The sequence below is a fragment of the Typopeltis vanoorti genome, chromosome 22, assembly GCF_054136105.1.
Source record: "Typopeltis vanoorti isolate ZY-2024b chromosome 22, IOZ_Tvanoo_1.0, whole genome shotgun sequence".
Classification (NCBI taxonomy): domain Eukaryota; kingdom Metazoa; phylum Arthropoda; class Arachnida; order Uropygi; family Thelyphonidae; genus Typopeltis; species Typopeltis vanoorti.
The window spans coordinates 10,998,622-11,014,368 of NC_143570.1; the positions used below are offsets into that span (position 1 = coordinate 10,998,622).

Consider the following 15,747-nt stretch of genomic DNA (forward strand, 5'->3'; position numbering starts at 1 on the left):
GCAGAGTGGTAAAAAACACTGACCAGGCATGCAGTCAGGAATACATATCCATACTTGAAGTAGAAAAAGCCATCAAAGGCTTGAAATGTGGAAAAGCAGCAGGAGTAGATGATATTCGACCAGAAATGCTGAAGTATGGTGATATAAAAGTCTTACAGTGGTTGCACTGCATAGTTCAGAAAGCCTGGACAGAGGGACGAATTCCCGATGACTGGAGTAGAGCTCTCATAGTACCCATATATAAAATGGGAAATAAAACTGCATGTGAGAATTACAGAGGTATTTCTCTACTGAGTGTTCCTGGCAAGATCTATGCAAGTATACTTGAGAAACGGTTGAGAAGAATTGTGGAAGAAAAGCTTGGTGAAGAACAAGCTGGATTCAGGCCAAATAGAAGCTGTCAGGATCAGATCTTCACTGTACGACAAATAGTCGAGAAAGCATGGGAATATAACAAAGATCTGTATTTAAGTTTTGTCGATCTGGAAAAGGCATATGACAAGGTGCCAAGAGAGAGAAGCTATTCAATACGCTGCAGTTATATGGTGTCAATGGGGCATTATATCAAACAATTCTTAGTCTTTATTTAAGTTGTAAGTCAGCAGTTAGAATTGAAGGAAGTACAGGAAGGTGGTTTAATGTTAAATCTGGTGTGAGACAAGGATGTAGATTATCCCCTCTTTTAAAAAGACAAAGGCAATGAAAATAGGCAGAATCATTGAAAATGTCAACTGTGTTGTGAATGGAGAACCTGTGGAACAAGTAAAACATTTCGGCTATTTAGGTACGATTTTTACTGAAGATGGTAAATTAAATATAGAAATAGACAACAGAATCAGCAAAGCTGGTATGGTGGGAAGTCAATTGAATAAATTCATATGGAATTAGAGAGAAATTTAGTTGGAACACTAAATTAGCTGTATACAAGACAGTGTTCAAACCAGTTTTAACTTATGAATCTGAGAGCTGGGTCAGAAGTAAAACACTTGACCAAAGACTGGAGACCACAGATATGAGAGTCCTGAGAAAGATTATAAATGTGAACAGATGGCATCAATGGCAATATCATATTAAAAACGAGAATATTAGGAAAGAACTTGACATTGTCAGCATCCAGGAATGTGTTAGCAGAGCTAATCTCAGGTGGTATGGTCACTTAAACAGATTGGGCGAGGAAAGATTAGCAAAAAAGTGTTCTCTGCCAGGTTGGCAGCAAAACGACCCAGAGGAAGACCAAGATATAGGTGGATTGATACAGTACAAATGCTTTAGATGATAGAAATATAAGATCTGATAATGTTGGAGTGTTGACAAGTAACAGACTGATTTGGAGGAAAATTGTAGATAGGAAATTAATAATGATGTAATTTTTTTCATATACTATCATATCCTATACACCTCTTGAGGGTACATTGCAGGAATTTGATGATGATAAATTAACATGTTTTTGGTGATTTGTTGTTTGAACTGTCTTTCAGTTGTCTTCTGAGAACTGAAAAACAGTTCAAACAATTCTGATTAATTGAATTTTTAGTGAATTGTTTTCATTGTTTTTTGCTTTCAATAAATTGCCTTTTGATGATTTCTGGTTTGAACTCTTTTTTGATCGATTGCTTTCGGTGAATTTTCCAACCTTAACCTCAGTATGATTAAAAAAAAATCCTTTCATTGAATTAAATTAAAAAAATATTTTCTTTGTTTTTCTTATGTCAATGAGTTGTTATGTATTATTGATAAAAATAATAATGTATTACATTAAGGAAATTTTCAAGTAATAATAAATATATATCCTTTTCCCACAGTTATAAATAATTGTGGGAAAAGGTTATATATTATATTATAAAAATTAAAAAAATAGATATTCATATTATCTTAAACATTTTTATAAAAATATTTATCTGGAAACATTTTAAAATGCAACAAACAGCTATTTCAACTACAAGTCAAAATATGTTGCAATTTGTGGAATACGGTTTAATCATTCCATGTTATTAGTAATTTGATTGCATTAATTAATACCTCAATAAAACTGAATGTGAGAATTACAGAGGTATACCTCTACTAAGTGTTCTTGGTAAGATTTACATATGTGTACTTGAGAAACGGTTGAGAAGAATTGTGGAAGCTGAATCCAGCTTGAAGAACAAGCTGGATTCAGCTTCAGGATCAGATGTTCACTTTACTTTACAACAAATAGTTGAGAAATCGTGGAAATATAACAAAGATCTGTATTTAAGTTTTGTAGGTCTGGAAAAGGCATATGACGAGGTGCCAAGAGAGAAGCTATTCAAAACGTTACAGTTGTATGGCGTAGTGGGGCATTACATCATGCAGTACTTAGTCTTTATTTGAGTTGTAAGTCAGCAGTTAGAATTAAAGCAAGTACAGGAAGATGGTTTAATATTAAATCTGGTGTGAGATAAGGATGTACATTATTCCCTGTTATTCATTATCTATATGGATCACATTATGAAGGAAAGTGGTATTAAACCTGATATCAAAATTGGAGATGTTAATGTCAGCTCTTTGCTTTATGCGGATGATGTTATACTTCTAAATAAATCCGCTACAAGTCTGCAAGATTCTCTGACTAAATTGAATAACTGTTGTAATAGATATGGTATGAAAGTTAGCAATAAAAGGACAATGAAAATAGGCAGAATCATTGAAAATATCAACTGTATTGTGAACGGAGAACCTGTGGAACAAGTAATACATTTTGGCTACTTAGGCACGGTTTTCAGTGAAGATGGTAAATTAAATATGGAAATAGACAAACGAATCAACAAAGCTGGTATGGTGTGAAGTCAGGTGAATCAGTTTATATGGAATAAGAGAGAAATTAGTCGGAACACTAAATTAGCTGTATACAAGACAGTGTTTAAAAACCAATTTTAACTTGTGGATCTGAGAGCTTTGTTAGAAGTAAAACACTTGACCAAAGAGTAGAGACTACAGATATGAGAGTCCTGAAAAAGATTTTGTGGCATCAATGGCAATATCATATTAAAAACGAGGATATTAGGAAATAACTTGACATTGTCAGCATCCAGGAATGTGTTAGCAGAGCTAATCTCAGGTGGTATGGTCAATTAAACAGAATGGGTGAGGAAAGATTAGCAAAACAAGTGTTTTCTGCCAGGTTGGCAGGAAAAAGACCAAGATATAGGTTAATTGATTCGGTAAAAAATGCTTTAGAAGATAGAAATATAAGATCTGATAATGTTGGAGTCTTGATAGGTAATAGACTGATTTGGAGTAAAATTGTAGATAGGAAGTTAGCAATGATGTAAATTTTTCATGTAGTACTGTCATATCCTGTCACCATTGAGGGTACATGGCAGGAATATAATAACGATTTGTATTGTATAAGCAAACTTGTTTTCTTATTTAATTCTTCTGTGTTATTTTTTTCTATTAAGAATGGATTTTTATTATACACTGCTTAACCATTACTGACTTTTTAGGATATTTCTAATATTTTCTTTCATGAAAAACATTTTATTTTATAATTAACATATTCAATTTTTTTTCCTAGGCTTTTCTGAGACATTGTTGCAGATGTATCCTATTTTATATAGCAGTCCGTTTCATTCTTGCAATTATGCAACATTTTTGAATCGAATAATTGGAATAAATGGTAAGAAATCTGAAATTTAATAATAATGTACTTTGCATAGGAGACGAAATCATTTTATAATTTTAACAATCTATTATGTACATTTCACTGGCTAAATTGTGAGTTATCATTGAGAGCACATTGTATGTTCTCTTATCTTATTATTTCTTTGTTTTCAGAATCAATTAAAAAAAAATCCTTTCTAATCATATTTAGACCTGTTTCTTGTTTAGGAAATGCATAAACATTTCCTAAATCACTTAAATATAAAGAGCCAACAGGCTTTATTTCGGCGATATAAACATTAATTAAACTAAGGGGATATTAGATCCCACATAATTTTAAAACTGAATAAGAAACTCAAAGATTGGAATCGGAGTTTCATGCCGAATATAGTATAAAAATCTATAAAAGCATCGGCGAATACTACCGTGAGTTGAATGCAAGTAGTCCTACAACTTAGTACAAACACGGGCAACTCCTTGCAAAGGTTGGGAAAGTTCTGATCACTATTCTTTGGTATTTACCATAATGTAAAAACACATTTCCTAGGAAATGTATGCTGTTATTACATTATGGTAGGGAGGTTACTACCCAGACCGGTTTCAGCCTTTATTGAGGCTTCATCAGTGAGTAGCTAGACCAAATTATTAATACCAAAGAGTATAGTGAAAAGAACTTATATACTCTGCTATACGAGTTGTCCAAAAAAAAGGTGCCATTAAGTTACTTAAATATAAAGAGCCAACAGGCTTCATTTTGGCAATATAAACATTAATTAAATTAAGGGGATGTTAGATCCCACATTGTTTTAAAACCGAATAAGAAACTCAAAGATTGGAATCAGAGTTTCATGCCGAATATAGTATAAAAAACTATAAAAGTATCGGCGAATACTAGTGTGAGCTGAATGCAAGTAGTCCTAGAACGTAGTACAAACACGGGCAACTCGTTGCAAAGGTGGGGAAAGTTCTGATCACTATTCGTTGGTATTTACCATAATGTAAAAACACATTTCCTAGGAAATGTATGCTGTTATTACATTATGGTAGGGGCACTCCTAAACGAAAACAGGCAAAATAGCCGTAAAAATAATTCTTCATAATATTTTGTATGAACATTTGATTCTATAAATATGCATGAACTAAAGGAAGAATATAGTAATATTAAAATAATTTTAATTCGGCATGAAACTCTGATTCCAATCTTTGAGTTTCTTATTTGGCTTTAAAACAATGTGGGATCTAATATCACCTTAATTTAATTAATGTTTATATCGCCGAAATGAAGCCTCTTGGCTCTTTATATTTAATGGGTGCACCTTTTTCGACAACTTGTATAGCAGAGTATATAAGTTCTTTTCGCTGTACCCTTTGGTATTAATAATTTGGTCTAGCTACTCACTGATGAAGCCCCAATAAAGGCTGAAACCGGTCTGGATAGGGATCTCCATACCATAATCTAATAACGGCATACATTTCCTAGGAAATGTGTTTTTACATTATGGTAAATACCAAAGAATAGTGATCAGAACTTTCCCCACCTTTGCAACGAGTTGCCCGTGTTTGTACTACGTTCTAGGACTACTTGCATTCAGCTCATGCTAGTATTCGCTGATACTTTATAGGTTTTTTATACTATATTCGGCATGAAACTCATCATCAAATTCCTGCCATGTACCCACAAGGGGTGTACAGGATATGATAGTACTACATGAAAAAATTATATCATTACTAACTTCATATCTACAATTTTCCTCCAAATCAGTCTGTTACTTGTCAAGACTCCAACATCATCAGATCTTATATTTCTATCGTCTAAGGCACTTTGTACCATATCAATCCACCTATATCTTGGTCTTCCTCTGGGTCGTTTTGCTGCCAACCTGGCAGAGAACACTTGTTTTGCTAATCTTTCTTCACCCATTCTGTTTAGGTGACCATACCACCTGAGATTAGCTCTGCTAACGCATTCCTGGATGCTGACAATGTCAAGTTCTTTCCTAATATCCTCATTTTTAATATGATATTGCCATTGATGCCATCTATTCACGCCTATAATCTTTCTCAGGACTCTCATATCTACGGTCTCTAGTCTTTGGTCAAGTGTTTTACTTCTGACCCAGCTCTCAGATCCATAAGTTAAAACTGGTTTGAACACTGTCTTGTATACAGCTAATTTAGTGTTCTGACTAATTTCTCTCTTATTCCATATGAATTTATTCAATTGACTTCCCACCATACCAGCTTTGCTGATTCTGTTGTCTATTTCTATATTTAATTTACCATCTTCAGTAAAAATCGTGCCTAAGTAGCTGAAATGTTTTACTTGTTCCACAGGTTCTCCATTCACAAGACAGTTGACATTTTCAATGATTCTGCCTATTTTCATTGTCTTTGTCTTTTTAATGCTGACCTTCATACAATATCTCTTACAACAGTTATTCAATTTAGTCAGAGAATCTTGCAGACTTGTAGCGGATTTATTTAGAAGTATAACATCATCCGCATAAAGCAAAGAGCTGACATTAACATCTCCAATTTTGATATCATGTTTAATACCACTTTCCTTCATAATGTGATCCATATAGATAATGAATAACAGATGGGATGAAACTCTCTGATTGCAATCTTTGAGTTTCTTATTCGGTTTTAAAACAATGTGGGATCTAATATCCCCGTAATTTAATTAATGTTTATATCGCCGAAATGAAGCCTGTTGGCTCTTTATATTTAAGTAACTTAATGGGCGCACCTTTTTGGACAACTCGTATAGCAGAGTATATAAGTTCTTTTCGCTCTACTCTTTGGTATTAATAATTTGGTCTGGCTACTCACTGATGAAGCATCAATAAAGGCCAAAACCGGTCTGAGTAGTGACCTCCCTACCATAATGTAATAACAGCACACATTTCCTAGAAAATGTGTTTTTTACATTATGGTAAATACCAAAGAATAGTGATCAGAACTTTCCCCACCTTTGCAACGAGTTGCCTGTGTTTGTACTATGTTCTAGGACTACTTGCATTCAGCTCACACTAGTATTTGCCGATACTTTTATAGTTTATAATTTTATAGTTTTTTATACTATATTCGGCATGAAACTCTCTGATTCCAATCTTTAAGTTTCTTATTCGGTTTTAAAACAATGTGGGATCTAATATGCGATATAGAGTTCAAGGTTATATCGTAGTGTGTAGTGTTCGTGCAAGCTCCTGGTAAGATAAGTATTATTTTCAGTTATCGTTGATAAAATTACTTAATATTGCGTAGTTTTGTTTGCCTTGCGTATTTTAGTGCGTCTATTTGTGTGTTTTTGGTGTGTTATAACTTATTTGATAAAACACGTTGCAATAATTATGGCACCTGTACGAAGGAAAATGGCGGCCAGTAATGATGGTTCACCATCTTTATCAAAGACCGGTAGTATAAAAGAAATGAGTCAGTGTACTAGCTGTGAAATGTACGCTTTGCGGAGTGCGGTCGGAGTTTGGATAGATGATAATAAAGGATTGAATGTGTGTAGAAAATGTAGGGAGAATGAGGAATTGAAGTGTATTTCGAATCATGAGTGTGATATTTTTGTCAAACTTCAGAATGAAGAAAATAGCGATATGACAAGAAACGGCAAGGTTGTACATGAGAATTATGAGAGTGTGAATGTAGAAAGTGTGAATGATAGTATTAATGGTTTCTCAGAGAATAAAAAAGATGAGATAGATGCATTGAGTGAGATCGCGTTGTTGAATGGTGCGATAGAAAGGGCAAAACAGCAGCTAGAGTGCATGAACAAAAGTCGACTGAATGAACCAACCAATAATAAAAGGTATGACAGGAAAAAAAGGCGTATGAATGTGAACATGAACAAAATGAAGGATAGAGTGCTGTAGAGACTCGTTAGAACGAGGTGTGTTAGTAGAGGATTTGACAAAATCGTACCAACCTGGTGCGACCATAAAGGATGTAACTGAGTCTATTAGAGAGCAAAAGGAATGGGTGAAAGAAATGATTGTTGTGGCAGGTACGAATGATTTGAAAGGCGATAAAATGGAAATGATAGAAGACCTGAATGAATTGTTTGAGGTAGCAAAAGAAAAGAGTGAGAGAGTTAGAATGATTAGTCTTTTGCCACGGTATGACAGTGAAATGTTTAAAAGGAGGGCCATAATTGCGAATGACTTTATTCGTGGGTTATGTATGACGAGTGGTGTGGAATTTGTGGACGTGTGGAGTGAGTTTGATGGGCGAAAGGATCTATATAAGATGGATGGCTTGCATTTGAATGGTTATGGTGTAAGAAGACTTGAGAAAGTGTTGTTGAATGTAGCGGATGTGCAAATTCAGGGAAACTAGATTTGTTAGTGGGGGGGAGTAGATATACAGTCCTTAGGGAGGCAGTTGAATGTAAGAATGAATATAATATGCTAGAGCAAATAAGGACAACAAACCAGAGTGGGATAGTTAATATTAGGCATCAAGGTAGGGTTGGGGCTAATGGGGGTCTTAAATTCATGTACACTAATACTAGGAGTATTAGGAACAAGAAGGAAGAGATTTTGGCCATGGTTGGCACTTCCAGACCACAGGTTATTGGTATTAGTGAAACATGGCTGACTGTAGATGATATAGCTAGTGGGATTAAATGTGATGGGTATAGTGTGTTCAGGAATGACAGAGAATAAAATGGGGGGAGGAGTATTGTTGATGATAGCTGATGAGCTACAGCCAAGGAGAATAGAAGTTGAATTGCAGGATAGAGAAAAGAGCACATTTGAGGCCATTTGGTGTGAGATTGTGGCTAGCAGAACTAAATATACAATTGGGTGCTGCTATAGACCAGGTGATGGAAAAGATGGTGGTGACAGTATGCACAAACAAATAGAAGAAATGAGTGGAAGGAGGGTGATTATTATGGGAGATTTCAACTATGGTCGCATTGTTTGGAGTGAGGAGAGGACACACGGGAGGAAGGAATTGGATTTTTTGCGGTTATTAAGGGATAACTATCTGCGACAGCATGTAATGGAAATACTAGGGGGTCAGAGAGTGCTTGACCTAGTAATTACATCTGAGGATTTGGCTGTAACAAATATGACCACATTGCCACCAATCGGTGAGAGTGATCATAGGGTCTTGACTTGGGAGGTGGCTAAAGGTGTAGAATTTTCAATTAAGACAGGGTACATGTGGAATTATCGGGCTGGAAAGTATGACAAGCTTAGGAGTTTGATTGGCTCAGTGCCATGGCATGTACAACTGCAAGGACTAGAAGTTGATAGTGCATGGGAGGTAGTTAAGAAGTGCTTGCATGAAGCAATGGCTGACTGTATACCTAGAGTCCGAATAATAAATCAAGTAGGGGTTAAATGGATGAATAACACCATTAAGCTTGAGCTGCAAAAAAAGAAACAACTATGGAGGGAATTTAAGGAGAAAGGTGACCGGCAGGCACATGAACTGTATAAAGCGCAGGTCAGAAGGGTGACGAGTGTGGTAAGAAAAGCAAAAAAGGATTACGAAAGAATATTGGCCATGCAAGCTAAAGAGAATCCTAAACAATTTTTTAGATATGTAGCAAGTAAAAGGAAAAATGCACATGGCAGAATGATTTTAAAGAATGCCGATGGTAGGGAGGTAACTGAATCAGTTGAGATAGCTGAGTTACTGAGTGAGCACTTTGCAAGAATATATCATCCAGGTGGTGACATTGCAGAAACGAATAAACCAGTAGATTATACGGGAATTGTGGTGAATGAAGTGGAAGTGAGTAGTCTATTGCATAACCTCAATGTCAATACATCTGTGGGATTGGATGGTATACCGGCTCGTGTAGTATGAGAAGCAGCTAAAGAATTGTCAGTACCCTTGACCATTTTGTTTAATTTGAGTCTTGGGTCTGGGTTAGTCCCGAGCGGGTGGAAGGAGGGGAAAATAGTTCCACTGCATAAAGGTGGTTCCAAGACTGCTGTTGTAAATTACCGACCGATTAGCATATCAGGAATCATTGTCAAGGTCTTAGAGAAATTAGTCAAGAAAATAATACAGGATTGAATAGATGAAAATGGGATATTGTATGGGAGACAACATGGTTTTGTGAAGGGTAGATCATGCCTCAGTAACTTGCTCACGTTTTATAACACAGTGACGGCTGAACTGGATAGGGGTAATGGGTTTACAGTGATACTACTGGACCTTGCCAAGGCCTTTGACAGGATACCACATGGAACCCTAATCAGTAAACTGGAGCAGATGGGGATAGATATAGGGTTGGTAAGATGGATAGGAGGGTGGTTGAAGGAGAGATACCAGAGAGTGGTTTATTCAGGAGTGGAGTCAAAAAGACGTCTTGTGACTAGTGGAGTGCCGCAGGGCTCTGTTCTTGGACCACTGCTTTTCAATTTGTTCATCAATGATATTGGAAAGGATTTGAGAGGAAGTGTTCACTTGTTTGCTGATGATGCAAAGTTGGGTAGAGCAATTGTGAGTGCACAGGATGTCAAAATTTTACAGGATGATTTGGATAGTTTGGAGGACTGGGCTAGGAAAAATGGATGTCAGTTTAATGTGGCAAAGTGTAAGGTTATGCACTTTGGGGTGAAAAGAACAGCAGCAGTATATCGCATTGGTGGAACCGTACTCCAGGAGATTGATGAGGCCAGGGATTTGGGAGTGCTGGTGGATAGGGAGTTGAAATTTAGGGGGAACATTGCAAAAGTGACTAAAACAGCTCACCAAATCACTTGGCTTATGAAAAATACTTTAACATGCAGAGACAAACAAGTTGTTGTTCCTCTGTATCGAGCCTTGATAAGACCCCATCTGGACTTCTGTGCCCAGTTATGGGCACCGGGGTTTCTTCGTGATGGGGAGGAAGTGGAGAGGGTCCAGAGACGAGTGACCAAGATGATAGCAGGTCTGTGGAATGAACCTTATGAGAATAGGTTGAGGATTTGTGGGTTGCAGAAATTGGACGATAGGCGGAGGGGTGATATGATTGAGACATTCAAATTACTGAAGGGTTTTTATAAGATTGATCCAGAAGATATTTTTGAAAATATGACTGGTGGTGGGAGGACTAGGGGCCATGCATGGAAGCTGGCAAGAGCGTGGTTGACAAGGGTGTTAGAGCTAGGTTTTTTACTTGGAGAGTGGTGAATGAGTGGAATAAGCTTCCAGAGTCTGTTGTGGGTGCTACGACCGTGAATGAGTTCAAGGCAAGATATGATAGATACTGTGTGAATGTTGAATAGTTGTTCCAGACATGATGTTAGGGCCTCCCTCGATGAGTCTGTCGACTCCTTGGAGTTTCCCAGAACAATAATAATAATAATAATATCCCCTTAATTTAATTAATTTCCTAAATCTCTAAAATATGGCTTTGTTATGCACTTAGAGGTAATGGTATCTATTTATCCATAGTTATTCTAATCAGCCTCCAACACTGAACGACCACTTCAGGGATACCAGTTGGTTTAGAACTGGAATAGAAGGAATGTTCTTAGTTATTTTTTTGCTAGTTCATATTAGCATGCTGTCATAATAATCATTAGCAGTCGCACTTCTCTTTGGCTCACTACTGCCATATTGTGGTAACAGATTCACATCAAAGTGCATAACTTGACTCTTGCTGTTTTTCTCTTTACTCAACTCTTTCATATCTTTCTCTTATACCATATTTAGTTTCTTTCAAATTGTTCTTTCTGGCTAACACAACGATATTATTCAGTTATTGCTAATTACCTGTGTCACATCTGTAGCTCCAGTTTGAATCATGAATAAATTGAAGTATCACTGATAAAAAAAAAAAAAAATTAATAATGCTTTATTCTTTACCTTTTCACATTCAACATTCGGTTCCTAGGAAACAAAAGATTTGGAGTGCACACAATTAAGGGTTATGTAATTGATATATGACTGAAGAATAGAAGGAATGTTGTTATTGTTTTGCTAATATGAACTAGCATGCTGTCATAATTTTTTCACAATTGATGACAGTGCACTAGTTCATATTAGCACAACAATAACTAAGAAACCTGTACCTGTAACCTGTACTTTTATTGAATATAACATTACAGGTTACTGTACTTAATTTTAGCTTTATTATTTTAATATTACTATATTCTTCCTTTAGTTCATGCATATTTGTAGAATCAAATGTTCATAAAAAATATTATGAATTATTTTTACAGCTATTTTGCCTACTTTCGTTTAGGAGTGCCCCCCCCCCCTTTTTTTTTTTTTTAATGTCATTGGCTTTTTACTCAAGAATTCTGAGGTCATTACAGATCTATTTTAGAGGCAAATATATGTAGAATAATAAAGGAAGAAAATTTGCACATACCTTTTTTGGATTTTGTTGGTTGTCTTCTTTCTGCAATGTGCATACTTCTGCTGTTAGACTGTTAAAAGGGAAGGGAGTTTTGGAAAAACTGGGGGGGGGGGTTGAGGCAATGGGAAAGAATTTGAATAAAAAAACGGGTTTTTTTTTTTCAAATTAATTCTCCCCATTGCCTCAACCTCCCCCCCCCCTCCACTATTATTATCTGAGACCTCCAGGGAGTCAAGGACTCATCGAGGGAGGCTGGAAAATACCCAACCCAGCTATCATACCTACCCTTGAATTCATTCACGCTAGATGCAATCACTACCCATAAGGGCAAATTATTCCACTCACTCACTGCTCTCTGGGAGAAAAACCTACCACTTACCCCTTTCTTAACTGCAAATAAATTTAACTTCCATGGATGCCCTGTGTTCTCTCCCCACCTTCCATATAACGAAAAATTTCATCAGTTGAAATGCTATACCCATTCAAAAGTTTATAGACCTCTATCATATCACCCCTCTTTCTCCTGTTAACCAGAGTCTGTAATCCATATACTCGCTATCTGTCCTCGTAATCTAAATCCCATAATCTGGATATAATCTTTGTAACTCTTCTTTGCACCCTTTCCACAGCTTCTTTATCCCCTTGGAACCTGGGAGACCAAATCTGCGCACAGTAATCCAAGTGTGGTCTTATCAAAGCATTATAAAGAGGCAAAATTACTTCCTTTTCCTTATATGTCAAGGTTCGTTTCAACATAGAAATTATCCTCTAGGTTGTATTTGCAACTTTTGCTATGTGACCTTTGAACTTTAAATTCTTATCCACTAATACACCAAGATCCCTTGCCACTTCAGTTTCTTGTATCATAGCTCTGCTAATATAATATGCCACTGGAACTCTAATCATGCCAAAGTGCATAACTTTACACTTACTAACATTAAATTGACAGCCAGTTTCGTTTGTCCAGCTTTCCAGTCTATTCAAATAATTTTGTAATTACTGAATATCAGTAGCATCCCTGGTTGCCCTACCTATCTTTGCATCATCAGCAAATAATTGCAAATCTGATGATAGACCCTGCTTGATGTCATTAATGTATAGATTGAACAATAATGGCCCAAGGACTGAACCCTGAGGTACACCACTGGTTACCTTAAATCTGGCAGATTCACATCCACTGTATACCACTTTTTGATATCTCTCTGTCAACCATCCCCTGATCCTAGTCAGTAGATTATGTTCCAATCCCATATTCTCCAGTTTACACAACAGCCTATCGTGTGGTATCGTATCAGATGCCTTATTCAACATTATCATAATGTATCTATTCTCTTTATCTAACTTGGCTGTAACATTGTTATAAAATATGAGCAAATTGCTAAAACATGACCTTCCTCTAGTAAACCCATGCTTTTCCCTGCAGAGTATAGAATGCTTGTCTACCCATTTCTGTATGAGAGTTCTTACCAACTTCTCTAAAATCTTCACTACCACACCAGAGATACTAATAGGTCTGTAGTTAGACACCAGTTTTTGTACCACCCTTGTGCAATGGAACTCTCATACGTTCCTTCCATTTCTGTGGTATCATTCCTGAGCTGAGACTCAAGTTATACAAATGTGTGAAAAGCTAGCTAATTCACCTGAACATTCCTTTAACAAACAGGCAGATATTCCATCTGTCCCTATTGACAAATTCTTATCCAGGTTATACAAAAGCTCTTCAACCTCATATTCATGAACCTCTAACTCTTCATCCAACATAGCAGTAGCACTGTGCACCATACTACATACACCTGGTTGATATATCTTAGCAAAGTGAGCACTCATTAACTGAACAATCTCCTTAGCTTCTGACACTCATGTACCATCTGCATTCAATAAAGTTATTCTTGCACGTTCATTGTGCAAGAATAAATATTGTTATGTCAAATGTGCACATTCTTGCACATTTGACATAACGATAAAATTCTTTTGGATTGTCTTTTGCTTGCATGGCCAATTTCTTTTCATACTCCATTTCAGCTTTTCTCACAATACTTGTTACTTTTCTGGCCTGAGCTGTATATATTTCATAACTCCTCTCACCCTTATTCTCATGATATTCTTTCCACATCATCTGCTTCTTGTGGATCTCTAGCTTAATAAGGCTGCACATCCATTTCCCTCCCAACCTATTTGTTCTTCGAACACTAGGGATACATTCAGATACCGCCTCGTTCAAGCACTTTTTCAAAGATTCCCATGCATTGCTGACATTTTTTCCATTCAGTAACTGATACCATGGGACCAAAGATAGTATTCTTCTAAGTTGATCATAATTTCCAGCTTTGTAATTCAGCAGATAGCCTGATTTATTCAGAGCTTCAATACAAGTAGATACTTCCCAAGAAAGAACAGCATGATCACTTTCACCAATTGGTGATAAAATAGCCATATTCTTGACAGAGATCCCTTCTGATGCTATGAGCAAATCCAACACTCTTTGACCTCGAGTTCCTTTTTTCACATGCTGCTTGAAAAAGTTAACTCACAACAATTCAATAAATTTCTGTTCTTTATTATCATGAGGATTCTCTTCTACCCAATCAACGTTTGGAAAATTAAAGTCACCCATAATGATAATTCGCTTGGTACCCATAAGGCTAAATTGGCAATACCTTTCTTCGTCCCCTACAACTGAGCTGCCAGGTCTGTAGCAACACCCCACCATATATTTCATTCTGTTAACCTCCACTTCACATCAAATACACTCAAACTCATCGCTACATGGGACATTGTTACCATCATTGTTTTCTTGTATTTCTACCCTAACTGGACTTAAGTCATCTGATATCATTAGTAGCACTCCTCCTCTTCTGTCATTCCTAAAAATAGTATAATCCATTATACTCGATCCCACTTACCATATCTGATTCTGATAGCCAGGTTTCACTAATGCCAAAAATCTTGGGCCACATCGTATTCAGTAAAGCAACAAACTTTGTTTCTAATGCTCCTGGCATTTGTGTATAGACATAATAAATTGCGACCTAGCCTATTCTTATAATTAGATATTCAATGTATTCGGTCTTGTTCTAGAATATTCTCTTTCCCCTCCCCAGACATACTTAAAAGATCCGAACCCAAAGCATATTTTTCCACTCCTTCGCCACATGCATAACCATGTTCAAAGGCATTTATATCTTTATCACTTTATATACTATAGCTGAACTTTCACACACATTTTCACCATTCCTTCCTTAATGATCTAGTTTCTCTGACTCTCTGCATTAAGTCTCATACCAAGAAGTAATTTCTCCGGGCTTCTGATGCCAAATGAATTCAAGTGCAGGCCATCATTCTTATACAAATCTTTTCTGCCATCAAACACACCCCACATGTCTAAAAACTCTCATCCATATCTTCTACATAGCCTGCGCATGAAATCATTTACTATCATCGCCCTCCTTCTTAACTCAGTACTATCATATCTAGGTAGTAATGCTACAATTTTTACTCTTTCACATTTCTTTCTCGCTTCTTCCAACAGACCTTTCATATCTTCTCTCATACTATGTTTGTCACCACTTAAATTATTTGTACATACCAGCACTACCATTTCTTTTACATTTCTTTTTTGGTTTTCAGTTAAGTTTGTCATATTTTTAATTTTCGCTCTCGGGAAACTAGAAGCGGTGACTCCCTCAGCAAGTGCAAATTTTAAAATTGAGTCACGTTATTCTACATATATTTGTCTCTAAAATACATCCGTAATGACCTAAGAATTCTTGAGTAAAAAGCCAATGACATTAAAAAAA

The 15,747-nt window shown here is 36.3% G+C and overlaps 1 protein-coding gene across 4 annotated transcripts in view; it reads left to right on the forward strand.

The window, feature by feature from the left end:
* The window catches only part of YME1L (ATP-dependent zinc metalloprotease YME1L), a 281,286-nt gene that overhangs the window by 54,505 nt on the left and 211,034 nt on the right, over positions 1-15,747 (forward strand). For all 4 annotated transcript variants that reach the window (XM_090411850.1, XM_090411848.1, XM_090411851.1 and 1 more), the window contains exon 6: positions 3,539-3,640. In XM_090411850.1, coding sequence (XP_090267976.1) covers positions 3,539-3,640 — 102 coding nt within the window. The remainder of the gene's footprint in view (positions 1-3,538; positions 3,641-15,747) is intronic.